Genomic DNA, 27,633 nt, shown 5'->3' with positions numbered 1-27,633 from the left:
CTTTTCAGTACATCCCCAGAAGTGGAATTGTTGGATCATGTGGTGGATCTTTTTAGTTTTTTTGAGGACCCACCATACTGTTTTCCACAGGAGCTGCACCATTTTACTTTCCCATCAATGGTGTGCAAGCATTCCCATTTCTCCACATTTTTACCACACTTACTTTCTGTTTTTGTTTTTTTGTTTTTGGTTTTTGTTTTGTTTTAATTATAGCCATCCTAATGGATGTGAGGTGGTATCTCGTTGTGGTTTTGATTTGCATTTCCCTAATGATTAGTGCCTTTGAGCATCTTTTCATGTGCTTATTGGCCTTTCATAGATCCTTGTTAGAGAAATGTCTGAGTACTTTGTCTATTTTTTAATCAGGGTTTTTTGTTGTTGCTGAGATTTAGGAGCTCTCTGTATATTCTGGACATTAATCCCTTATCAGATATATGACTAGCAGATATTTTCTCCCATTCTGTGGGTTGCCTTTTCACTCTGTTGACCTTGTTGCTTGATGCACAAAAGTTTTTAATTTCATGAAGCCCAACTTGTCTGTTTTTGTTGTTGTTGCCTGTGCCTTTGGCTTCATATCTAAGGAATCATTGCCAAATCCAATGCGCATGAACTGCTTTTTAAATTTTTTTCCACGTGTTTCAGTTCCTTCTGCTGCACAAAGAGAGGATACAGGTAGCTTGAATGAAGCTAAGGGAGATAATCTTCATAAAGATTTAGCTCAGAGTCCGGTGCAGTAACATGTGGTCATTGTCATATGCGCCTTTCTAGCAACACACCCAGCTTCTCAGTTTCCTTTTCTCTTCTCTACCAAAGCCAGAAGTAGCATCAAAGGATTGGGTGCCTATGGTAGAACTTCACTGATGCTCAGGAGCGTTTGGGGGGAGTTCCATCTGGGACCCAACCAACAGGGGATCTGGAAACCTGATTTTAGAGCAAAGCTAGTCTTACTGATGTTTTCTTTCAAATGCAGTTGCACCCGTGCACACTCTTCTCCCCTCTGGCTCTTTTCTGAGTCCTCCTCCAGCACCCCTGCTCTTCCTGCCCTGCACACCACATCTGGGGTACCTGGGTATAGAGGGGATGGGACACGTGACTTTGGGAATAGTCAAAGCTGTGGGAACACGAGGCAACCTCAGTGGGCTTTGGTTCCCCTCACAAGGAGAGGAGGTATCCATCCTTCATGTTGCTTTCTCGGGCCAGTTTCTCCCCCCAGGTACATGATGAGGAAACAGGGGGGCAAAGGAAAGCCCCTGTGCTCCCAAACCTGGAAGCATCCTTCAACTTAAAAAACAAGAATGGCAGAAGATTAGCTTCTCCCTTCTACACGCTGTCTACCAGCCTCTCCCGTGTTTGTCCAGGGCAATGAAATTGCCAAGAGGTGCTTCTTGCACTGTAATAAGCTCCATTTCTAAAAGGGAAGAACCGGCCAGATGGTAGCTACCAAAACTCAAGTGCCATCTCTTAGAGAACCTCTGCTTTAGAAAGAGGTCAGTTGTCAAAACAAACGACGAATTCAGAAGCACAGCCCCTGGAAGATCTCAAGCTGTAAGCAGTGTAGGAGGGATGCCTGGGTCAGGCCCTGGAAGTGGATTAACAACCTTGGGACCTTTCTTTACTTCAGTCCTGTTAGTTGTTTTAGACCCTTTTACATAGTTGTCTGGGGGCAGGGGGCGGGGGTGGGGGGAGACACCCTTTGTTTTGGAGGATTATGCAAACATTTTTACAAGTGATCTGTTGGCCTATGTTTAACCTTTACTTAATTGGTCCTAATTCACCTTTCCTAATTGATGCCCGATGCCAAGAAAAGCTCCAGTTCTAAGTTTACAGCCTACTGAAAAAGTGATTAAGATGTCTAAACACAGCAGGAAGATTCTCACCACAGTCCAGGTGATAAGGGACTTCAAATATATGAAGGGCATCCCCACAGAAAAGGAATTTTATTTGTGTGGGAGAGGAAGCCCACAACGGCAGAACTGAGATTAGTGGGGATGGGAGCTACAGGAAGGAAGAGACCCACTTGGTACAAGGAAAAACTTTTAAACAATTATAATTATTTTAAAATAAAAATAAAAACAAAGTGCTGTGGGAGGTGGTGAGCATCTGAGCACAGAAGTGTTGAATCAGGGGGTGGAAAGATCACCAGTCAGGATGCTGGGAGGGGGTTGAGCTGAGGCCAGAGGAGGTCCAACCCAGATCTAGGATTCTGTGATAAAGGTGTGGGTTAGAAAGCTATATATCTTATCTGGACAGAGTTATCATCTGTCTAGGGCCAGGGAAATGGTTTTCACACTAGACAAAGGAGAAGGGATTTCTACCTCTGAAGACCTGTTATAGAACGCTCCCAGTTATTTCAACAGGTAGTTACCAAAATAGAGCATGCATGTGAACTTGTTTACAAAACGGAGATGGTATTATGCACCTCAGTCACTGGGCTGCTATAAATACCAAATGAGAAAATACGGGATTGTGCTTGGAAGGAAGCCTTGGTTCAATACGCGTTAGAGATTATTATTAGCATTATAATAATGCATAAAAACTAGCTGGTCAGTTTCTTTCTCAGGACACAGTTATTAGATAGCTAGAGAAACTACTGGAAAGAGGGATGCCTGGCTGGCTCAGTTGGTAGAGCATGGGACTCTTGATCTTGAGATGGTGAGTTCAAGCCCCACATTGGGTAGAGAGCCTACTTAGGATAAAACAAAAGAAATTCTAGTAATCTATGAAAATTGCCAGTGGTAGAGTAGAGAGAGGTAGGGTTTTGAGTTTAGAAACTAAAACTTAACAATAACTTATGTTATACAGCATATACTATACAATGTACATTTACCTCTTTTGTGTATATATGGGGACATATGGGATAAGTATTTATATGTATATTTATAATTACTCAAGTGTTCATTATCCAATTCCTTGAAGTTGGGAAGTTGAGTAGTGAAAATATACTTTAATAAACAAATCACTTATAAAATTGGTCCCTACTAAAACATTTCTCAGCTAATACTCCTATCCTACCAATAAGGTATATGTGAATCAGTCTCTTGCTAGTTAAAAAATTTAGCCAATATAGTACAGTAAAACTGCCAAACTTGCAAAAGATGAAGGATTTCATGAAGTCGACAAAAATAATATTGGAGACTTGCTTGCATCTCAAGTAAAGACATGGGCAAATAAAGAATTGACATTTTTAAACCAGTTTACAATTGAAAAACAGAGCTCTGAGAAAGGTGTGCCATAAAAGCCCTTCAGAAGAAAATGATTTAAATACCAAAGGATAAAAGAAGCTTTAGGAAAAATTGATAAACTCTTAAATATTTTGCCAAAGCAACAAACAAAACCCCCAAACCCGACCTCTTCTATGACAGGGCTTTAAAAGTCAAAGTGAAAATTGCTATGGTATATAATTTTGTCAGAAAATATATGCTGAAAAAAGTAATACCTAATTCATTCTTTAAGAATCAGTGCAATAAACTGAGGGTTACTGGAGGAGAGGGGAGTGGGGGGGATAGGGTAATTGGGCAGTGACGTTAAGGAAGAGACGTGATGTAATGAACACTGGGTATCATATAAGACTGATGAATCACTGGACTCTACCTCTGAAACTAATAATACACTATATGTTAATTAATTGAATTTAAAATTTAAAAATAAAATTTTAAAAGTGCAAAAAAGAATCAGTGCACATTTGCAATTATAACCTGGATTTGTTAAACTTAAGAAAACATGTTTTAATATCATTTAGTATCATTTTTCAATATGAATTTTCAATCAAGCTCCCCCCCCCGCCCATTACCAAACTGTGATTCTCTTTTTAATTGGATTCATATTAAATGTCCTTGGCTGGCAGCAATTATCCCCAGATGTGGGAAGAGAAAGGGAGGGAGTGCAAGCAAGCACTAGCGACCTTTCTCAACAGTTGCCTAGTTTTTCAGCTAAGCAGCAATGTGAGACAAACAGACCCACTGTCCTTCCTTTAAAGTCTTGTGAAATGGAGGGAGAAAAACATTTACTAGAGAAAGCCCTAGAAAGTTACCTGGGTTCTTTTAGCAGACTTTTCCTGGAAGAGTCCGTAGGGTGAGTCTGAAGTAGATAGCAACATTCAAATCAGATCCTTAAGGACATTTCAGAGTTTGAACCTCAACTTGACTTTCAGTTGCTATTTGACTGTATTCTTAGAACTTCAGATCTAGAAAAACATTTTACAGAATGACCCCTGAGGGTCAAAATTGTGTTGCTTTTGGTCAAATATATTTGGAGCAATCCCTTCATTTCATAGGTAAGAAAACTAAAGAGAAAGTGAATGTGTGACTTCCCCCAGACCACACTGGTTGTTAATGGCTTGAGTAGAACCAAGTCTCCTGAATCAGAGCTGTGGTTCTCAACCTTGATTGCACACTGCAATCACCTGACAGCTTTTAAAACTGCTGTTTAGGTCTCATCCCCAGAGGTGCTGGCTTAATTCATCTCGAGTACAGCTGAACTGGGGGTTTTTAAGTGCTCCCAGGTGATTCTAACATGTAACCAAGGTTGAAATCCTGATCTTTCCTAATTTTTGCTCTTGCAAAAGGACCTATATCACTTTCCGCTATAGTCCTTCGTAAGCTTCCACTCTTCCCTCCCAATTAATCCTATTTCTTCTCTAGTGTTGTCATATCGTAATAATTATTAAAGTCCAATGTTCGAAAAGGAGAGCTGTGGGACTACAGAGCAGCGGGCACCGAGTCGCCTCACCTGCTTAACACGAGACAGACGGCGAATTTCAAAGCCAAATGTAGCACAGAACCAATGCCACTCTAGCAGCAGCCGTATACCCAAATTTCAGTTTAAATATTCTGCATATGCTCGGGTTTTGGATTCTCTCCTGGAGCTAGCAAAGACTCTTGGAGCTAAAAACTGCTGACTGCTGTGGCAACGGGAGCATGAAGCCAGGCCCTGGACCAACCCATTTCACCACCTAATTGCTCTTCCCTCAGCTGTGAGACCGTCTTTTCATTCCACTTAGTAGGGTGTGTAAAAATGAGTGTTGGATCCCTGTACAAGAAGAGCAGTGGTGAAAAAGCAAACCTAAAAATTAATCTGAAACAAGTAATACATTATATGTTTAAAAAAAAAAAGAAGATAGTTGGAAGAGAAAAATGAAGGGGGGAAATCGGAGGGGGAGATGAACCATGAGAGACTATGAACTCTGAGAAACAAACTGAGGGTTCTAGAGGGGAGGGGGGTGCGGGGCTGGGTTAGCCTGGTGATGGGTATTAAAGAGGGCACCTTCTGAATGGAGCACTGGGTGTTATACGCAAACAATGAATCATGGAACACTACATCAAAAACTAATGATGTAATGTATGGTGATTAACAAAACATAATAAAATTTTTTTAAAAAGTAATACTGAAAAAAATTAATCTCTCTTTTTGAGAAAAGTGATCAGTACAAGGAGACAAGCCCATCACAGAAGCCCAAGCCTTTTCAGTGCCGGGTGCCGCACTTTGGGTCCAAATTGCTCATAAGCGTAAGCAACCTTTCCACCCCACTTCCAAGAGCACCAGGGCCAGGCTCTCCAATCTGGCAAGAAGCTCTGACCCCGCCTCCTGGAGAATGAGCCAATCAGAAACAGGCCTGCTGTAGTCGGCTCTAGACTGGCGGATTCCCATGATGCTCTGTCACAGTGACCTGCCCTCCCGAGGTGGGTTCCCACGGCTGCTTCTTATTCCCGCCACTCTGAAAGCGGAAGTGCAGGCCTTCCAGTAAACAACCAATCAGACAAATAACCGATCTGCTGGCCTTGTGCACTCCAGAGCTGACTGTACAGAAGGTAGCTTCCATTTTTCTGAAAGACGCGAGGGCCCACTGATGAATACCCACTCTTTTCCTGCGTGGGCTTTCACCGGCAGTTTCAAGCGATTCGGATTTCCCTCCAAAACCATGGGATTCCAAGAGTTCGCCTTAATGGTATTCAAACTCCCTTTTTAGTTTTATCCAGTCATTTCTGGAGCATTCATTCCATAGTTTCTTGAAGGATAGGAAAGTAGAGATGGTACTTTAATGCCTCAGGACACAAGAACTTGAGCAGCACTCTCCTCATATATTAATTTTGTGGCATATTCTAGGACCCTAATACAAAGCGTAATACAAACTACTATCAATTATAGTTTTGAATTAGCTGTGTAAGCTAATTAGAGGCCAGATTGCTCCACCTTTTGGTTTAGGGGTTCACGGAAGCCATTTCTCAAAGCTTATCAGAGAGGTGCTCCTTAAGTGATTAATTCTGGACAGTGGACACAAAGTTCCCACCCTCCCTGAGTTTACAGCCTAATGGAAAACAGAGATCCTTGAATTATAGATAACCATGCTGTGTGGTATGTCCTGCAGGAGAAAGATGCACTATTAAATGACTTCCTAAGGTTCTCTGTCAAATCAGTGGTGTCACTTAAAGCTCAGGAAAGCAAACCCCCTGACTTAACATATCCTAACACATCTTGGGCTAAAGTTGGCCACATTACATAGGGGCCCAGCCTCTGTCTGCTTGGGACCAATTGAAGGTGAATGTTGCAAGAGGCCATGATGAAAGGAAGCTGACTGCAGCCAAAAAGATGTCAAAGAGGGGATGTTGTGATGATGTTGTGATCTATTGTGAGGTAACTATGAAGAAGATGGCACCTGAAATGGGGAATTGATTTTGGGTTAGGTCATGTGGGGTTGAATTGTAAAGCCTTTATACATGTGGTAGCAGAGAGTTTTGGGGGGTTTTGTTTGCTTTTATCTTTTTGTTTTTTACCCCAGGTGAAGAAATTTTAGTTAAAAACTCAGTTTTTAAGCAATTCCTCATTAACCTATTCAAGATTCTTCTCTTATTTTACTTTTTCTTTTTACTTCCAAACCCTGATTTTATTTTCTTTTGCCCCCATAGCACCCACTCATATGTATATATATATCTTTATATGTACATTTATACCTTCTTGCAAAGGTATATCATTTTTATGCCAGTGTGTCTTTACAGAAATGATAATGTGCTCTAAATCCGTCTGTTTCCTATATTTCCCCCTTAATGCTAGGTTTTTAAGATCCATCAAAGTTGCTGTGTACATCTGGTTGACATTTCTGTTACTTAGTTTTCAACAGTGCACATCTGCCATATTTTACTCACCCCTTTCTCCAGTGGTAAGCATCTTAACTACTTCCAACATTCAGCTACCCCAAGAAATTCCATGATAAACATCTTTACGGGCCTATGGGAGAATTTCCTAGGAATACATATTCCAGAGTTTTTCCACAGATCATAAGGCATGTGCATGCTTCATCTCAACAGCTGCCAGATTACTTTCCCGAGTGGTGACACCAGTTGGCACTCCCTCCAGCAGTGCCCCCGAGTTCCATCTTCTACATTCTCAGGGGCACCATTATCTCCCTTCTGACATTGCCCATTCTTAGACATTCAAAGGCAGAGCTCAGAGTAGATGCAATAGGTCATAGAGAACTATCTAAAGCTCTTCACCTGTGAGTGCCATGAGAAAGGGGATGCTTTGGAAAAATTGTGCAGGAATGAACTGACTTGCAAAACCAAAAGATGCAACATATACATATTCTCTGGGAAGTATGGGAGATATTTAGCATGACAAATAAAAAATATTTTCTACATATACTTCTTTTTTTTTTTTTTTTGGTACAAATATCCTATTCAATATTTGCTCCCACTTCCCATGTTTGGTTAGTTTGTATGACTTGGTTTGAAACATGATTTGACTTGGCCATGGCAGGTCTTCACTATGGCTGGTAGTGGGAGGCAGGGAAGGGGAGGCAGATCTAGGAGACCAGAGTGTCCTGCTGGGCAGAAGTCTGACCTCACTTGATGAGCTGTGCCTCCCTCCCTATCTTTAGCTGTTCTTCTGGTATCAGAGGGCTGGGTGGAATATTACAGTAACAATAAACAGATTTAACAACGAACATTTGTAGAGTACTTGCTACTCAAAATGTGGCCCTCAGACTGGCAGCTTAGGCATCACCTGGGACACTGTTAGAAATATGGAATCTTGGATCCCACTCCAGGCCCACTGAATCAGAATCGGCCTTTACAAGATCCCCAAGGGATTCTATGCACGTTAGCACTGCTTCAGTCTTTGCCATTTTCACATAGATTGACTTGTTTAAGCTCTTCCCAACACCCCTGATTTCTTTGGGTATAGCTATTATGTACTTCTCATGTTACAGTTGAAGAAACTGAGGCTTGGCAGGTTAAAATGACTAGCCCAAGAGTACCAGAAAAGCCCAGAGCAAACAGATTTTCAAGCCCTGCAACTGCTCTCAAGGTCATATTTTGTTTATATCCCCTTCTCCCAATGCCCATTTTCTCTCATTCCAAAAGGAAAACACCCAGGAAGAGCTCATTTGAGAGCCAAACAAAAGTGGAGTGGAGGTGAAGCCTCCCAGTCTCCCCAGGAATGTAAACTGCCACTGAGACAGGAAACAATCACTGCTCTTCAGCCTTACTCCTCCTGCTGCTGCATTGCAACCTTGGGTTAAGAGGGGGTAGCCAGATCTTCTCGGAGTGTGAAGTAGGTGGAGGTATTAGTGGGTCCCTCCCTTGAGTGAAGTGTACCAGGTTACATTTTTCCTTCTTAAAAGCAGGCCAAGCAGGGGTGCTTACTCTGGGATTCCCCAGATCCCCAAGGCATTTGTGGGTAGAATTGAGGAGTCTGGGAACTCAGCCTTTTCTGCACATTAATTAAAGGAAACAAACCCACAGCAGCTGCAGCAGGACCTGCGACTTTGTAACTAATAGAAATCACAGATATTCCCATACTGAGGAGTTGCAACTGTTGCACATCTCCAAATCTCCTTTAGGCTCATCATGACTTCAGTACTCTAGGTATTAGACCCACACTAGATCCTGTTACCGAATGTGTTCAAGAAAGGGCACTATATTGCTAAATGGCAACTTTATTTTTTGATATTTTGATAATAGTATATCAATATAATGGTTTTCTTGGTAATCTTACAAATTTCATCTATGAGCTTAAAAACATTCTGAGAAGGAGCTCATAGGCTTCACTAAACCATAAAAGGACCATGTCAGATTTTGGAAACTATCATATCCCCCCGTCTGTTTTTGGTTGGTTTGCGTCACCCCCCTATATTTGTTTTATATCTTTTTTCGGTAGCAACACAGAACCTAAAACCAAAAGGTCCTATGTGCTTGTTTTCCTGAGAGGACTGTACTCCATTGCACAGCCAGGCTTGGTGGGAGTGAGGGCTGAAGAACTTCAAGGGAGAAGAACATTTATGACTATGCTGTTATTCTAGAAGATCCTCTCAACATTCAGAAGATTTCAGTTAAAAATGCCATGCCACTTGCTGGACAGAGGGACCATTAGCCATAGCTTTCTTTGGTCACTTACCCTTCTGCAGGTCTGTGTTATGGTCTTGATTATAATTGACAAAGAAGCTGGAAGATATTTGGTCTTTGAAAAGGAACACCCTCCTTTCGTACCCATGACCTTAACCAAGATTACCAGGATTCTAAAGTCTGAAAAGTTAAGTTAGTAACTGGCACTATCCAGAGAAAATGCAAGCTCAGACTTTTAAGGAAGCTGTTAAGAATTCTACCTTGATAATTATCAATGTGCAGAGAGATGTCCATGATAGATTAAGCTTTTTTTTTTTTTTAAAGCAGATTACAAAATAGCACATTTTATTCTAGAGAGAGAGGGGAAAGTGAGAGAGCAGGGCAGAAGAAAAGAGACTGAAAAAGTACATATCAAGATATTAATTGTTAATTCTGGGTAGTGAAGTTACAGGAGATTTTCATCTTTTATTCCTTTTTGTATTTTTTTATGATCAGCATGTATTACTTTTGTTAAAAAAAAAGACAAGGCAATGAGGCTATTTTCACTTTGTAAAAGTCAAAATGTTTAACAACTCTATTTTACTGCTAGTTGGAACCTTGCAGAGCCACTTAACCACTTAACTAGCTTCATACCTCTTGGGGAAATAAAAAAGAGCAGAATGGAAAGTGGAAAAAATTTAATTCTGTACAAAAAAATTATAACATAAAGTGCTGTAATATACCACGGACTTTGTATCGTGGGTCAAATTAGGTCCCCCATACTGTTAATACACCAGGCAGCCACTGGTACACAGCAGGCCCTCCATGAAAGTGAGCACCCATCCTTCTTCCTATTACACATTTATTTCCATCACAGAGCACCCAGTAGAGTGCTTGAAAGGGGCGGGGGTGTGTATATTTTTCTTCCAGATCTACATACTTTCCATTTTTCCAAGTTCTTTTTTTTTTTTTAAAGATTTTATTTATTTATTCAGAAGAGACAAAGAGAGACAAGCAGAGGGAGAAGCAGGCTCCCCGCTGAGCAGGGAGCCTGATGCGGGACTCGATCTCGGGCCCGTGGGATCATGACCTGAGCCAAAGGCAGACGCTTAACGACTGAGCCACCCAGGCGCCCTCCAAGTTATTTCTTACTCCAGTTGTTCTTCGTTTCCTACTTCATCAGTTTTTCTAGTCCTCCTTCCTGGGGCTTTATCCCAGTTGTTTTACTTTTTTTTTTTTTTTTAAGTATTCTTATAGGATGAATATTTTGAACACTGTGGCTGCCACTCCAGAGCTGATACAATCACACACCCAGGGTTTCAGTTATTTCTTGTGGCGCAGCAAACCACCCCAAAACCCAGGGACACTCCTACATGCAGAAGCAGGGGTGGGTGGGTGGTTCCTCCCTGGTGGAGGGGAGGCAGGAAATGCTGCGTGGGTTGCCCTTCCACATATCATTCATGATTCTTTGGGTCAGGAAGTCAAGTAGAGCTCATCTCTGCTCCAGGATGTGTCTGGTGGGCCTGCTTGGCTGGTGCTGGAGGGTCCCTGGTGGTCCTGCTCATGCATCTGGAGTCCTGGGCCTGGCTGTCAGTTGGGGTGCCTTGGTCTTGATATGGCCATTCTCTATTCAAATGTTCTTATTCGGTAGTTCAGCCTCTGCCTAGTGGCTGGTTTCCTTGAGGGTGAAAATGGAACTCCAAAGGCTCCTTAAGACCTAGGAGTAAAGTCCCACAGCACCACCCCCCTTATTCTGTTGGCCAAAGCGAATCACAGGGCCAGCCCCCACTCATGGGGTTGGGGAAACAGATTTCACCTCTTAATGCAGGGATAGCAAAGTCACCTTGGAAAAGGTTATGCAGAGTGGAAGGGGTTGTTGTGGCCATCTTTATTTTATTTATTTATTTATTTATTTTTAAAGATTTTATTTATTTATTTGAGAGAGAGAGAATGAGAGATAGAGAGCACGAGAGGGAAGAGGGTCAGAGGGAGAAGCAGACTCCCTGCTGAGCAGGGAGCCCGATGCGGGACTCGATCCCAGGACTCCAGGATCATGACCTGAGCCGAAGGCAGTCGCTTAACCAACTGAACCACCCAGGCATCCCTGTGGCCATCTTTAGAAACAATCTACTCAACATAAAAAGTTCAAGATTTTATTATTATCATTTTATTTATTTATTATTTTTTAAATTAAGCTGTACACCCAGTGTGGGGCTTGAACTCACAGTCCCAAGATCAAGAGTTGCATGCTCTACCTACTGAGCCAGGCACCCCTGAGAGTTCAAGATTAAAAAAAAAATTTTTTTTAATGAGCTTAAAAACCACGGTAATTAGTATAATGAAATAAATAATAATCACTAGTCAGAGAGAATGTTTTTCCTAATCTGTGTGACACTGGTACTTTCTGAATCAGCCCTTGCTTGCCTCTCATCTCTACTTTATGTCATAGTAGGCCAAGAAATCATAAGTTCTGGGTATGGAAGAGAAGCCCTCGCCTGTCACCCTTCACCAACATTTCACCACACAGCTGTTCCCTCGCAGCCTCCCTCCTGAGCCTGTAGTTCTCCAGAGACCCACCCTCAGTTCTCTTATCTCTTGTTTATGCTTCCTAGGGGATTGCAGCCACTCTGGCTTCAGCTGCCACCTATACCCTGATTACTCCCAGATTTTAATCTCTGGCCCAGATCTTTCTCTCCTGGGCTCCAGACCTGAAATTCCAACTGCCTTCTGGGCATCTCTATTTGGATGTCCCGCAGGTAATCTTATCTTTATATGTCCTAAATCAGATTTGACATTTATTCCTCTCCACCAAAACCTAGCTCCCTATGGCCTGTTCGTTGGGCAACAGGGTCCTGTTTCATCTGGTGAATCAAGCCCGAACCTGGCAGCCCTCCTCCACATCTCTCTTTCTTGTGCCCCCTTCCAGTGAATTGCCAAATTCTGTTGTTTCCTGCTATTTCTATTCTGTTCTTTCCGTGCCTGCCACTGTTTCCTTCATTTAGGCCAGCATCATCTTTGCTGTCTGCATTATTGCAAAAGCCTTCTCACTGGTGTTAGACCTCCACCCCTCTGGTCCATGCTCCACACTGAGCCAAAATGGGCTTTCTATACCATCATTCCTTGCTAAAATCTGTCAGTAGGTCCCCATTGTCCTCAGGATAAAAGTTCTACTTCCACATTCCTTAGCATGTCATGCAAAGGCCCTTTGTGTTTGGGGCTGCTTCCCTTAACACCCTAAGCTCCTCATCCTACCTCTCAAATCTGTGATCCAGACAGTTCCAAGCACCCCAAATCCCCAAGGGTCTCTCTAGTCTCCACTTCTCCTCTTGCTTAGGGATCAGCTGAGCGAAGCCTTTCCTAATCCCTTCCTTGGCCCTCCTAGGACACTCTGTGCATACCACTTTCCTAGCATTTACCAAACTCTATAGTCACGGCGGTCTCATATATTTACTTCTCCTGCTATGCTGGAAGCTCCTTCCGCATACTTTTATTGTTTTTCCTCAGTGTTCAGCTAGCGCCTGGCATATGGTAGGGCAATGGATGAATGGTGATGATACCCACAGACTTAAAGGAGCAATGGGAAGATGCTGTCAGTCACACTGTTTTAATTCCGTAACTCAACTGAAGGCTCTTTACATGTCAGCACCACCGCCACTTCCTTCATTATTCTGATGGAAGGAGAAACCAGCACCATCAGCAGGAAGGGTCAGCGTCTATCTGAGATACTGCTTACTACTGCCCAGGACATTTTTTTAGTCATGCCCAAGATGAAAGTTTTGCATGTGTGGTCCTGCAGTGATGCAATCTAGGGGTAAGATATAGGAGGATCTATACTTCTGCCCTAGGTGTTTGTCCACATTCTGTCTGTAACTCCTTTGGGTCTTCAGAGACAACCTACAATTTTATTTCCTCCATTAAAAAAATCTTGAGTGCCTAATATAGAACAGGCACTGGGCCAGAAAGATTGTGACATGGCCACCACCTTGAAGGAGCTCAGATCTGGGTGTAGTATAGGCAGGATTCAATATTGTAAAATACTTCTTGCAATAAGATGTGATATGTGTGGCGCGCCTGAGTGGCTCAGTCATTAAGCAGCTGCCTTCGGCTCAGGTCATGATCCCAGGGTCCTGGGATCGAGCCCCGTGTCGGGCTCCCTGCTCAGTGGGAAGCCTGCTTCTCCTCTCCCACTCCCCTCTGCTTGTGTTCCCTCTCTCACTGTGTCTCTCTCTGTCAAATAAATAAATAAAATCTTAAAAAAAAAAAGATATTATATGTGCTCTACACCCAGCATGGAGTATGGACAAAGTGCTGTGGAAGCAGAGAACAGTGGACTCATCTTGAAGTTATCAAGGAAGGCTTCAACAAGGTGGCAGTAAAACAAAGGAAGCCAAAGGAGCCTTTCAACAATAAAAATATATATTTCTTCCAAGACACCATGGCTCCTGTTACACTTTAAAGAAAATCTATATTTCACACTGTGGCCTATAAATTCCTCAGTAATCTGGCTCCTCCTGCCTCACTCTCCAACCCTGCCCTCCCCCATCCCCCCCTTCCCCTAGCACCCTCTAAACCTCCTGCCACACTGCATCACAGAGCAGACTTCTTCCTGGTAGGACGCTATCATAGCTGTTCCTCTACTCAGGCACATTCTCCCTGAATCTGCCTATCCTCTCATTAGGTTTTCAGCTTAAGTCTCTTCCTCAAAGCAAGATTCTCTTATCTCCTAAATCAAACCACAATCATAGGCACAATCATATTATCCTGTCACCCATTGCAATTCTATGTGTTGTAGTTAATTTCACCTTCATAAGTGATTTTATTATATATATATATATATATAGAGAGAGAGAGAGACGGAGAGACTTGTCTTTGTCTTCTTGTCTAGGCTTTTTGAGAGCAGGGACTTGGACTGTTTTGTTCCTTGCAGTTGTCTGGGTACCTAGAACACACAATAGGTGTTCAATAAATATTTGTTGAACAGACTGGATAAATGAGCAACACAATGTTTACTGAATGAGGACATGGCTTAGAGATGTGGAATTGTACCATATGTTTGAGGAATAGCAAGTCATTTGCTATGGCTTTGGACAAGGGTATATCTGGGTGGGAGAGGAGCTTGGAAGGGTGGGGAGAGTAGTTGGGGGCAGACTATACAGCTCTGAATGGAATAGTCTCTTATTTCCTAGGCAACAGGAGCCAAGGATCCTTTTTTAAGTAGGGAGTGTCATGATTGGATCATGACTTTCAAAAAACACCACTCTAGTGGAGTGTGGAGAGTTTGGGCACCAAAAATCAGCTGGGGTGGGGTTGGAGTTTGGGTGGGGAGATTGCTGATTATTTAATCCAAGGGAGAGTTGATACAGACTGACCTAGAGTGACAATTGAAGGACAGAAATGAAAAGTGAGGAAAAAGATATTTTAGAGGCAAAACTGTTGGAATCTGGGGACCGACTGGATCCAGGACTTTGAGGGAGAAGGTGAAGGCTGGATGGGAAGTAATGAATCCATACAGGAAGGAGCAGAAATGATTTTAGTTTTGGTAATGTTGAGTCTGAGGTGCCTGAGGAACTTCTTTCTCTGAATCTCTAGGAATTGTGCCACCACCACACTGTTCCTCCTACCCCTTTTCTCTTTTCTTTCCTGTTTTGAATCACTCCCACAAGCCATGAATGCTCCCTGCTTCTCAGCGTGCTGGGGCATTATGCCAGCAGGCCCCACATTCCTGAAGAAGGGACTGGGTCCAGACCTGGAGGGCTGGCTGGCTGTGGCCACCCGAGGGGGCGGCTCCCTGACAGGAAGGAAGGCCGGCCTGTGGAGGGGGCGGCTCCCTGACAGGAAGGAAGGCGGGCCTGGTGGTTGGGCACAGAGTGGAGCTTCCACTGCTGCAGCAGGTGCCCGGGGCCAGCTGCTCCAACCCCTCAGGCTCAGATCAACAGGATGGGACAGCCCAGGCGGAAGGAAGCCTACAGGAAGGGACACCCCTGCAGACAGAGTGGAGGCATGGGGTGGAGAGGAGATAGGAAGAGCTGCCTGGGCTGCTGAGCTGGCGCCCCTCCAGCTGATTCAGGAGAGGCAGTGACAGGAGGCCATTCAATCCCCAGCCCTGGTCAGCTGTATTATTACTACTGTTGTTGGCTACCCTAGGCCTCAGATATCAGAAGGAATCACTGGAAGATGTTCATGGGTTTGCCAGTTTCTAAAATAATTCCCTTTCTATGCTCATTCTGTGGTTATTGGGAAAGAAAGGTCACTTGCATTAGCCTTCCAGTTACACGGGGAGGTGGGACAGCTTGAGGGAGGGGCGGTGATTTTTTGCCACGTGTTCAGCCTGTCCAAAGGAGATAAAATCTCTAGTTTGCTTTAAGCCGGGTTATCACTGCCCAAGTCTCCCAACAACAGCTGCTGTGAACGGGCACGCAATGGCCAAAAGAGGGCAAATCGGGAACGAAAGCAGCGTCACCCGCTCTAAATCTGAGGCCCTGGCTCAATCGGAGGTGGGGTTGTCGGGGAGAGGAGGGCAGGTGGCGCTTTAGAGGGGGCGGTGTGTCTTTGACCAGGTGGGCATTCCCGCAGCAACCCCATCCCCAGGCGCGGGCGGGCGGGCGCCTGGCGACCCCAAGAGACCCCTCCTCCCAAGCAGTTTCCAGGCAGGGCGTTTCCGGAGGCCTTGGCCCGGGTGGGGGTGGGGCCCACCTTTGAGACAGCTTGTAAAGACTGCAATTTAAACTTTACATTGAGCTCAAAACTCGATTCCGCAACCGAGCGTCGGCGCCACACAAGGATAAGAACTCGGGTTTTACAGCCCGTCATCACCCCATTGATCCAGTTCTCAAGGCTTCCTGCAGTCCCCACACCTTTCTCTCGGCTGCTTAGAGGAAGAATGGGCGGGGAGGGCAGGGGCGGGCACTGCTGCCTGCAACGCAGAAGGGGAGGGCGAGCCCGCGCCGGTGGCCCGGGCGTGGGCGGGGGGCGCAGGAGCAGGTGTCGGCTCAGCGACAGAGTTCCCTTCCCTGCCCTCCCCGCCTCGGTGCTCCCCACAGCTCAGCGAGGCAAAACCCAGCAAAGGCTCGAGAAATGCAGCTCAGTCGGTCAGCGGGCTCTGCTTTCTTGCCAGACGCCTAAGAGGACGGCGCTTCCAAATGCAAATCTCTTGGCTCCCGCGCCTTGGCTAGCAGCCGCCGCCTCCCCCGCCCGGCTGCCCGGCGTCCCGCCCACCCCGCGGCGGGCCGAGTTGGGGCCCAGAGCAGAGGGGACGGGGCGGAGCGGGCATCCCTCCCCACCTCCCACGTGGGGCCGGCCCTCCGCAGTGCCTGGGCGCGCCGCCGCCGCGCCTCCGGGCTAGGCCCCCGCCCGCGGCACCGCCCCCTAGGCCGGGGCGGAGGACCGCAGAGAAGGGTGGGCGAAGGGTGGAGGGTGGGCGAGGGGTGGGGGGGGAGTCACTGAGTCAGGTGGCGGCGGGAGTTCCCTCGGGCAGGGTCTAGGAAACACGCTGCCGGGGATTGTGTACACGCTCCACTGACACAAGCTTCACGCTGCCGGGCAGCCGCTGATCACGCGTGGCCCCGGGAGCCCATTGGCCGGCGCCTCACACACCTTTGTCGCTGATTGGCCGGCCGCAGGCTCCGCCCCCACCCCCGCCCGCGGCGCGGGGCAGGCGGAGAGGCTACCTGAATGGGGAGGGGGCAGACGGCGCGGAGCGCGGCGGCGGGAGCGGCGTCGAGTGTCTCCGGGCGTCCGTCTGTGGCCAAGCAGCCAAGCGGCATAGCAGCCAGTCTGAGCAACCATGCTCAACTTCGGCGCTTCTCTCCAGCAGGCTGCGGTAAGTCACCTGGGGATGCCCCTGTCCTTCCCTTCCGCGCTGCGTCTGAGGGGCCATCCGGGGCACCAACCCTGAGCCCTTGACATCAGCGGCGCCTGAGGACCGGGGCTGCAGCGGAGTCGTGGGGGAGGAAGGGGCTTTCTGCCTGCACACTGGGCATTGGTGAGGGCGTGTGTGTCATGGACAGGCGGATTGGGATCTACAGACGAAGGGACAGGGGTCTTGCTCAAGGTGTAACGAGGAGGGGAAGGGGCAGCTCCGCTGGGAGACCTGAGGCAGGTGAGGGGGAGGATGACTGTAGGGGCGCTTAGAGTGAGGAGGGGGCTGCTGCCCTGGCAGCGAGGACAGGGGAAGGTGTGGAAGGGGAGTGTGTGTGTGTGTGGGGGGGTGACAAGGGGGCTACCCTGCACCTGGCACCCGGGAGAGATGCCGCCGTCTGGATCAGGAATGCGACCCCGGGCGGGAGGGAGCTGCTTACTGGCATTTGAGGGGCGGGGTGTCCACAGGACAGGAGAGGGGGCTGTCCCTCGCGGGGGTCTGAGCGGAGGCTTGTGGTACTGGGGCTGCTCGGCGGACAGCCGGGGGCTGGGGGAGGGGGCGCCCGGCGTGGGCGCGGAGGAGTGGCACGTGGGCCCCGGACCGCCCGGGGGGACGAGGAGGTGCGCCCCCAGACGTCGGCAGGGGACTTCCCACTCCCCGCGGAAGCAAGTGGCCGCCTTTTGAGGACCCCCTGGGAGGGGGGTAGGGAGCTGCCTTGGGGATGGGAGGGTGGAGAGCAGTAGCCAGCAGCGGGGCGGGGGATGTGGGCGGGGGAAGCCGGGGCCGCGAGACGCGGGGGCCGCGTGTCGAGGCGGGAGCCGCGGGCCGTGGGGCCGCGCGTCTGGAGCCGGAGCTTGTGGGGGCTGCACGTCTGGGAACCTGTGGAGACTCGGCGGGCGGAGATGGAGCTGCCGGAAACCGCGGGGAGGGGGCGCAGCGTCTGCGGGAAAGACGGGGTGGTCTGAGGTCCCGCGGGCGGCGTGGGCGGGAAGCGCCGAGGGCTCGGCCGGATCCCCGGGGGCTGCGGCCGGGAGGAGGGCGGGGGCCGGGTTTCCGCGGGGACCCGGCTCCTCCTCCGGCAGCTGAGGCGGAGGTTCGGGGGTGGGCCGGGAGCGGGTGCGCCCAGGGAGCTTCTCGTCCCCGAGTGACCCAGCCCCGGCCTCCGCCAGGGGCGGCAGCGAGGCCCAGCCCCGCTGTCGGTTCCTAAGGGAACGGCGGCTCTCCGGGAGCGGGGAGGGGCGGGCGCTCCCGGAGTCGGCGCCCGCGGCCCCGCCCCTCCCCGCGGGCTCGGGCGCGCACTGCCGGGCGGTTGGCGGCGGTGCCCGCGGCCCCTCCCCCGGGCCGGCGCGAGGGCGGGGGCCCGCGAGCTCAGGAAGTAGGTGAAAGGTGACGGCGCGGCAATTCCCAGTTCACGTTTCCTGCGCCGCCCGGAGCAGCCGCTGATCACGCTTTGTTCACATGCCTCGCCCCCTCCTCCCCCGCGCCCCCCGCCCTTCGCGGTCCAGCCAATCCGGGCCCAAGCCGCCGGGCAGGCTGGCCAATGGCGGGGGCAGGAGCGCGAGGACGTGCGAGCGGCGAGGAATGTTCCCAGTGACTCACCCGCGAGCCCCATTGAGGTTAGGGCGGCCCCATCCGTCTGTCCCCGCCAGCGAGGATCTCCCCCGCCGTCCGCCCCCGCCCCTCGTCTGCCTCCCCCGCCCGCGCCTCCACCCGCTCTTCCCTTTCCTGCCTCGCGCCCCACTCCCTTTCCTCCCCTCCCCGCTTCTCTTCCTGCCCTTCCCAGCTCACACTCCCCTTCCCTGCTTGCCTGCTTTTTCTTTTTTCTTTCTTTGCATTGGCGTCTTGAGGCTTTTACACATACAAGAGCTGTCCGTTGCAGCTTACATAAAGGGGCGTGCGATTATGCAATAGCGTTATTAGTGAAATTTCAAGAGCAGGGACTCCTTTTCTAAGGGTTTCAACACGAAGGGTGTATGCTTTTTTTTAAAAACAAGCATTGAAAATAATACCTTGCAGCGTAAAGAATGCTTTTAGGTGTTTTTACACGATCTCTGTTTAGACCAAAAGAGTGGGATCACATTAATGGAAAATGGGAGATCGTGGGTAGTACCATTTTTTTGTTTAAGTACAGTTTTTTTTTTTAAAGATTTTATTCATTTATTCATGAGAGAGACAGAGGGAGAGAGAGAGGGAGAGAGAAGCAGAGGGAGAAGCAGGCTTCCAAGGAGCAGGGAGCCCGATGCGGGACTCGATCCCAGGACCCTGGGATCATGACCCGAGCCGAAGGCAGACGCTTAACCATCTGAGCCACCCAGGCACCCTAAGTACAGGTTTTTTTTTAAAGGTTTTATTTATTTATTCATGAAAGAGACAGAGAGAGGCAGAGGGAGAAGCAGGCTCCCAAGGAGCAGGGAGCCTGAGGCGGGACTCGATCCCAGGACCCTGGGATCATGACTTGAGCCGAATGCAGACGCTTAACCATCTGAGCCACCCGGGAGCCCTAAAGTGCAGTTTAAGGAACTTTAATATGAAGCATTAAACACTTGATGGAGCTGTACAAATAAATGCTAAGCATGTGCTGTCATTCTTGTCATCAGTTATTTTAAAAAATTAAAATATGTTCGATTGGACTGTTGCAGATTCATTACAGTCAGGTTTTTGCAAATTCTGGGTAGAAGATTAAATTTTACGATTGGCCATTTTTTAGTAGTAGTGCATTAGCTGGTCATGGTTGTGCATAGCAAACCATTGGGTTAAATCTAGTGAAAAGGAACACAAACATGAAGAACCTGAAGTTTGAATAAAGCTTTGGGATTTTTCCACATACTGCACTTTATCTCTCTTTACCAGAGATAAGCTATGAAAGATTTCAAATAACAGTAATTTTAAAGAGACACTGAGGATTTCTATGCTGTTGATTTTATTCTAAAGCGGAAAGTGACTTTCCAAAGGTGAGACCTGTATCATCAGGTCAGAGCTCTGTCCACTACACTTTGTCTTTGAAGAAAATTGTGGGGTTTTTTTTTTTCCCCTATTAGGAACTGGTATCTCAGAAGTCCTCATGCCACATCTGTAGTATTGAAAAAAGAACTTTTTTTTTTTTTTAAAGATTTTATTTATTTGACAGAGAGCGAGAGAGGGAACACAAGCAGGGGGAGTGGGAGAGGGAGAAGCAGGCTTCCTGCTGAGCAGGCTCTATCCCAGGGCCCTGGGATCACCACCTGAGCTGAAGGCAGATGCTGAGCCACCCAGGCGCCCTGAAAAAAGAACTTTTGTGGAGCATTCCTTTAGCTATTTCGTCTGACCACAGTTGCAAATGGCTATTCTGGAAAGAAGGTGAAATTTCTAAATCAAGTTCTAATCTTTTTTGAATCATATATGCATTGTTTTCTTTTAGCTTTGGTCTCCTTAATGGTGATAAGGTGCTCCTTTCTCCCTTGCAAGGATATCAGTCTTCAACCCTAAGTGTGAAAGAATGAGGGAGGATTTTATTTTTACCATTACCATTTGTTGGAGTGAGAGAAAAATTATTTCAGAAACTTGGAAAGTTGTGCAAATTGTAAAGAAAAAAGTGTGTTGCTCTGTGTGTTATTTGCATGACAAAAATGTGCTTATAATCATTTGATTTTTTTAGGAGGAAAGGATGGAAATGATTTCTGAAAGATCAAAAGAGAGTGTGTATTCTTGGAACAAAACTGCAGAAAAGAGTGATTTTGAAGCTGTAGAAGCACTTATGTCAATGAGCTGCAGTTGGAAGTCCGATTTTAAGAAATATATTGAAAACAGACCTGTTACTCCAGTATCTGATATGTCTGAGGAAGAGAATCTACTCCCGGGTACACCCGATTTTCATACGATCCCAGCATTTGTAAGTATTATTGTTTTTAAGATGAGAATGCAGATGACAGAATTTTTTTAAATTTACATAATGAACTTAAGTTCTCATGCCCGTTTCCTGTATATTTTTCTTTTCTAGTGTTTGACTCCACCTTATAGTCCTTCTGACTTTGAACCCTCTCAAGTGTCAAATTTGATGGCATCAGCGCCATCTACTGGACACTTCAAATCATTCTCAGATACTGCCAAGCCTCACATCGTTGCCCCTTTCAAAGACGAAGATAAGAGCCCAGTACCTGGCCCCAAACTCCCCAAGGCTCAGGCCACAAGTGTGATCCGTCATACAGCTGATGCCCAGCTGTGTAACCACCGATCTTGCCCGGTGAAAGCAGCCAGCATTCTCAACTATCAGGACAATTCTTTTCGAAGAAGAACCCACGTAAATGTTGAGGCTGCAAGAAAAAACATACCCTGTGCAGCTGTGTCACCAAACAGATCCAAATGTGAGAGAAACACAGCGGCAGATGTTGATGAGAAAGCAAGTCCTGCACTTTATGACTTTTCTGTGCCTTCCTCAGAAACCGTCATCTGTAGACCTCAGCCAGCCCCTGTGTCCCCGCAACAGAAGTCAGTGTTGGTGTCTCCACCTGCAGTATCAACAGGGGGAGTGCCATCTATGCCAGTCATCTGTCAGATGGTTCCCCTCCCTGCAAACAACTCTGTTGTGACAACCGTTGTTCCTAGCACTCCACCCAGTCAGCCACCAGCTGTCTGCCCACCTGTTGTGTTCATGGGCACTCAGGTGCCCAAAGGCGCTGTCATGTTTGTTGTACCCCAGCCCGTTGTTCAGAACCCAAAGCCTCCAGTGGTGAGCCCAAATGGCACCAGACTCTCTCCCATTGCCCCTGCTCCAGGGTTTTCCCCTTCCGCAGCAAAAGTCACTCCTCAGATTGACTCCTCCAGGATAAGAAGTCACATCTGTAGCCATCCAGGATGTGGCAAGACATACTTTAAAAGCTCTCATCTGAAGGCCCACATGAGAACACACACAGGTACCAACCATTTATTTGTGTCTTAGAAATTTAGATGAATATTTTTAGGCCATGATCACAAATATAAACCAAGCATGTTACAGAAGAACTGGCTTTATTAGCCAGTTCAGTGGCTGATATTAACCAGTACAGATTCCTGCAAAAGATTTCATGAGGGTGTTTTTGTCTTAATTTCTCAAATGATTCTTTAAGTGTCTGAGTAGTTACTTTAGTGAAGTATCCCTAAAGCCTTTGTTTCGTAGTTGAAGTCTCAGAAAAGCTTTTTGTTTTCGGCTTTTTATAAAAGGAAGATTCCTATAAATGCGACAGAGTAAAAGTTGAAAATAGAGCAGTATACATATTCACTTAACAGTTGATTCATTTAGTAGCTTTTATTTTGAAAAGATTCTCTTAAGATATTTTAACATGTATATCTTTGGTTATAATTAGATATGTAATTTCCAGTGATTTGGTAAATGCATAGTAACGATGATCTGAATTTCTTTGTCTCAGGAGAAAAACCTTTTAGCTGTAGCTGGAAGGGCTGTGAAAGGAGGTTTGCCCGTTCTGATGAACTGTCCAGACACCGGCGAACCCACACAGGGGAAAAGAAATTTGCTTGCCCCATGTGTGACCGACGGTTCATGAGGAGTGACCATTTGACCAAGCATGCCCGGCGCCATCTGTCAGCCAAGAAGCTACCAAACTGGCAGATGGAAGTGAGCAAGTTAAACGACATTGCCTTACCTCCAACCCCTGCCCCCACGCAGTGACCACTCAGAGGGTGAGAATCAGAAGTAACTTTGGTCACAGCCAGGAGCCAGCGGTGATACAAAAATGCTTCCACTGCAAGTCTGTGGCCCTCCAGTGTGGGCCGAGAGCAGAAGCCCTACAGCCTGAGGAGGAGGCTCAGCCTGAGTTAGAGGACAAGAAGTGCTGCAGCCACGGGCAGGTCACAGAGTGGCAGGATTCATTTCTTATCACATAAGAGAGATGAGAAAGCTTTTATTCCTTTAAATATTTTTTGAAGGTTTCAGATGAGGTCAACACAGGTAGCACAGATTTTTAATTTGTGTGCACAATTTATTACTTCATTTTCACCATTTATACTTGAGACCAACTTTTCAATGTGATTCTTCTAAAGCACTGGTTTCAAGAGTAGAGAGACTGGAAATAAACATTACGGTACAGAGATGGAGATGGAAAATCGATTTGTATTATTATGAATATTGGCATCTTTTCCTAGTTACCTTGTTTACTATTCCTAGTCTTTCCAGTCAACTTCGTGGATGTAGTTGTTAAATATATCTAGAACTAGCATTTTTATACTTGCTAACATTTGGAATTAAGCAGCTGTATATTGCTAAAGAGGACCCAAAGAATTGGAATCCTCAATAATTTAATTGCTTTGAAGTGTAGCTACAGTTTTTTTGCATTTCTGTTTTGAAACTTTAACAGATGACTATATCTAGGCATTTTATTATGCTTTGAACTTTAGTTTGCCTGCAATTTCTTGTGTAGATTTGGAAAATTGTATACCAATGTGTTTTCTGTAGACTCTAAGATATATTGCACTTTGTTTAGAAAAGAAATTTGAGAATAAAAATGTATTATTGTAAAGGAGGGATACCAAGAATTTTAGATAACTCCTTGAAAAAGATGGCTTATGTCATCAGGAAAGTACCCTTATATTATGAGGATGTAATGTGTGCTTTATTGAATTAGAAAGTTAGTGACCATTATTCACATGGACAGATGTTGTCCTGTTAATTTATAGGAGTTTGGGGGGGGGGGTTTGGGGGGAGAGGTGGAACTGGGTGAGTAGAAGTTGGTTAAAACATTCACTTTTGTTAACAGTATTTCTGTTACATTCTGTTGTATAGTGGATGACATACACAGTGGTAAAACAAAGTAAATGGTTTAAAATATATAGTGAAAAATGGCACTATCTTCCCATTTAACATTTTTCTCTTGGGTATTGATTCCTGACATCAAAACTTGGACCCTTGGAAAACAAGTTTTCTTTTAATAAAAAAAACTTTGTGATTTACAATTTGCACAATATTTCTTTTGTTGTACTTTATATCTTGTTTACAATAAAGAATTTCCTTTGGTATATTTACTTGGTTGATTGCATTTGTTGAAAACCATTCTCAGTCTAACCATGACAGCGATCACTTATGTGTCTGAATTTCTCTAGGAGCTTCATTCAAATTTAGAACTGTAAGAGTGTATTCTTAACATGAATCAATTTATAGAGAGTATACAGAGTGAGGCCTGGTATCCACATATTCATTGAGAATTTGCAAGCCTGCCCAGTCTAAGAAACCAACACATTTTAAACATTCTTTTACATTTTGATGATTTGGAATTGAAATACAGCTTTGGGTCTCAGCAAAACCTTAAGTAGCATTAAGTTAAAGGGCATACGACAGTGAATAATTACAAGCAATGAGACTGCTGCAGCAAATGAAAAGGAGCCTGACCTGTTAAATAGAGCGTAAATTACCTCTAGAAGTTAGATTGGCTCAGGCCATTAAGTGAAACCTTAAATGCAATAAACATACTGGTACTTAAGCTGCATGAGAGGTAATACACCTGGGAGGAGAAACACTTGCTTGTCACTTGTCAGTGGAACTAGGAACTGTAAATGCTACTTGGTGTATTGAGTATAATTCTGGAGATTGCTATTTTAGTTGGCTCTGAAACTACCCCTTGTCATGAGAGAACATCTTCCGCAGTGTCCAACTTAACCATTGACCTGAATGAAGTCTGGCTTACTGTTGAACACCCATGGTAAGGGGCAATGTGATGTACTCAATTGGCACCAGTTACAAGACAAGCATCTGGGGTTATCTGTGCACCTGTTGCCATTTATTTCTTGGAAACTTAACACGACCCAAGTACAACACAGCTGCTGGGGTGGGGCCTTGCTGTTCTGCATCTTCTATGCTGGGAACCTGGACCATCCTGACTCAGTTCCTCATGATGGTAGGTCTTCAAAAGTGGGAGTACAGGAAGGTAGCTGACCTAGTACCCACCCCCTCGTAATGGCATGGCCAGCAGAAATGTGCCACCCATTGCTGTATTCCCAGTCCTAGTTGGTATCTGAGACTTCTCCTTAGAAATTTTATAAATCACATTTTAACAGAGTAATATATTTGAGTTGAATCTTCATGCAGGCTCTGATCTTGATGCAAAAGTTCCCCCAAACAAGAACATTTGGAGCATGTAATGATAATGTGATGTTAGTGTAGCTTTAGCACTAGTTTTGGTAGTTTCATCCCTGACAGATGAGTTGGACTGTATGAAATTGCTGATATTCAACTTGTTTTAACACAATTCTTTTTAGATAATTTTAGACTTAGAGCTGCAGAAATAGAGTTCCCATTTACCTTTCATCTAGCTTTTGCTTGTAACATCTTACATGGTCATAGAACATTTATCAAAACTAATAAATTAACCTTAATGCAATAAACTGGTACTTAAGCTGCCTGAAAGGTAATACACCTGGGAGGAGAAACACTTGCTTGTCACTTGTCAGTGGAACTAGGAACTGTAAATGCTACATGGTGTATTGAGTACAATGCTATTAACTGAAGTATAGAACTTGTTTGGGTTTCACTAGTTTTTCTACCAATGTCTTTTTTTCTGTTAGAGGACCTACCTAATCCAGGATCTCAAACGTTTACTTGTCCTATCCAGTTTTCTCCAATCTATCGTCATTCTGTCTTCTCTTCGTCTCTCTTGAATAGTACTTGTCGGTTATTTTGTAGAATGACCCTCAGTTTGGGTTTGTGTGGTATTTTTTGTGTGTGTGACTAGATTGAGATGATGTGTTAATTGGGAAGATACCAGAGTGATGTCTTCAGTGCATATCAAGAAATACGTGATATCTGTATTCCTGGGGATCCTAACCCTGATCAATTAGCTAAGTGATATCCAAAGTTTTCCACTGTAACCTATTTTTCTCTTTATGTTTATTAACTATTGGAGAGAGATACTTTAAGACAAATAACCCATTTCCCCTTATACCTTTGCCCACTCAGTATGCTTAAATAGATCTTGCTTATGGCGGTTCTTACTGTGATAGGCCAATAGCAATTTCCTATTTCCTTCATTATTTACTAATTGGAATTCTGGGGGAAAGAGTTGTTGCTTTGCCCCCATTTACTTATGTATTCAGTTATTTATGTCACTATGGAATTAGGGATATTTATTTCATTCTTTGAGTTATAATACAATACTTATTTTGTGATCAATTGTTCCAACTTTGGCCTTTGCTAGTTCTCTCACTATTCAACCATTTTTCATTGACAAAAATGGACATTTCATAGAGGTTCAACCTATCATTTCTCACTGGAATGAGAGCTGTTTGGTGTTAGTAATTTGACTTTTTGAAAGTTTTCTCTATCCACGTTGCTACCACTCATCTAATCCACCCTCTCTCACTTAAACAACCGCAAGTATTCCAAACTGGTCTCATGTCTCCCACCATCCAGCCTCCTTGCCAGTCTTCCGAAAATGCAAAGCTGACCGTGCCACTTCCCCATTTAAGACATTTCAAAACCTTCCCAATGCTCTTAGGATCAAGTCTAGGTCTCTTAACACGGTCTAGAACAGTCCTGTCTAATAGCAATATAATGTGAGCCACATATGATTAATTTGAAATTTTCTAGTAGGCACATCAGAAGATTTTTAAATTAATTTTAATATTTTTATTTGACCCAACATATCCAAAGTATTCTCATTTCAACATAGAATCAATACAAACATATTAATGAGATAGTATAACTTTTTTTGCACTAATCTTCAAAAATCCAGTATGTATTACATGTGCACAGCACATTCGGTTGGAACTAACCCCATTTCAAGTGCTCAGTTGCTGTAGGTGGCTAGCGGCTGCCGAAGGCACTGAGCAGAGCTGGAAGACCCCACACCACTACACTTCTACCAACCTCGCACCACTTTCCACCTTATTCAACACACAATATCCAAGCTCTGAGCCTTCACATATGCTATTTCTTCTGCTGGAAATGTTTCCCTGCCCTTTCACTTTGACATTTCTGCTCTAATAATTACACTTTGCCAAAACTGCTTAATGTCTTTCTCCGCTTGACTGTAAAACTCCACAAAGACAAGGACCCTGTGAATCTTGCTCACTGCTCTATCACCAGCATCTAACGGTGCCTGACACACAGCAGGGGCTCACTAAATTTTGTCAAACTGAGAACTGAACTGAGAGGAGGTCTGTGCAACTTTAGGAAGTGAGAACAATTAAGGAGTTGTTAAATGACATGCAGGGTACAGACGAAGGCGATGAAAAGCTGAAGACTGCCTTTTCTTATTCCCATCAATCTCTGCTAGTGTTGGAGGGGCCACTCACTACACCTTCTAAGCTCTCAAAGAGTTGCATGGAATTTAGGTTCTTGTCATTGTATTTTTAACTGGGCAGGGAAGAAATCTGACCAAGATGGACATACGCAAGGTTCACCAAAGCCCTCTCTGTGAGTCTAATTCCTCAGCCTGGAAGGGCTCAGCTCTCACCCCACCCTTTCTCTTTGGAGGATACTCAGAATGAGGCAAGGTCATA

The 27,633-nt window shown here is 45.5% G+C and overlaps 1 protein-coding gene across 1 annotated transcript; it reads left to right on the top strand.

The window, feature by feature from the left end:
• Positions 1–16,765: 16,765 nt before the first annotated feature.
• Positions 16,766–24,158, top strand: KLF10 (Kruppel like factor 10). Its single transcript, XM_027570518.2, has 4 exons — positions 16,766–17,133; positions 20,807–21,040; positions 21,149–22,061; positions 22,554–24,158. Exons 1-4 carry the CDS (start codon positions 17,098–17,100, stop codon positions 22,811–22,813), a joined length of 1,443 nt encoding a protein of 480 aa, XP_027426319.1. The 5' UTR covers positions 16,766–17,097; the 3' UTR covers positions 22,814–24,158.
• The last annotated feature ends 3,475 nt before the right edge of the window (positions 24,159–27,633 follow it).

This window comes from Zalophus californianus, chromosome 4 (genome assembly GCF_009762305.2).
Source record: "Zalophus californianus isolate mZalCal1 chromosome 4, mZalCal1.pri.v2, whole genome shotgun sequence".
Taxonomy (NCBI): Eukaryota; Metazoa; Chordata; class Mammalia; order Carnivora; family Otariidae; genus Zalophus; species Zalophus californianus.
Note: the sequence above shows the minus strand (reverse complement) of the source record. Positions and strands in the feature narration are given on the sequence as shown.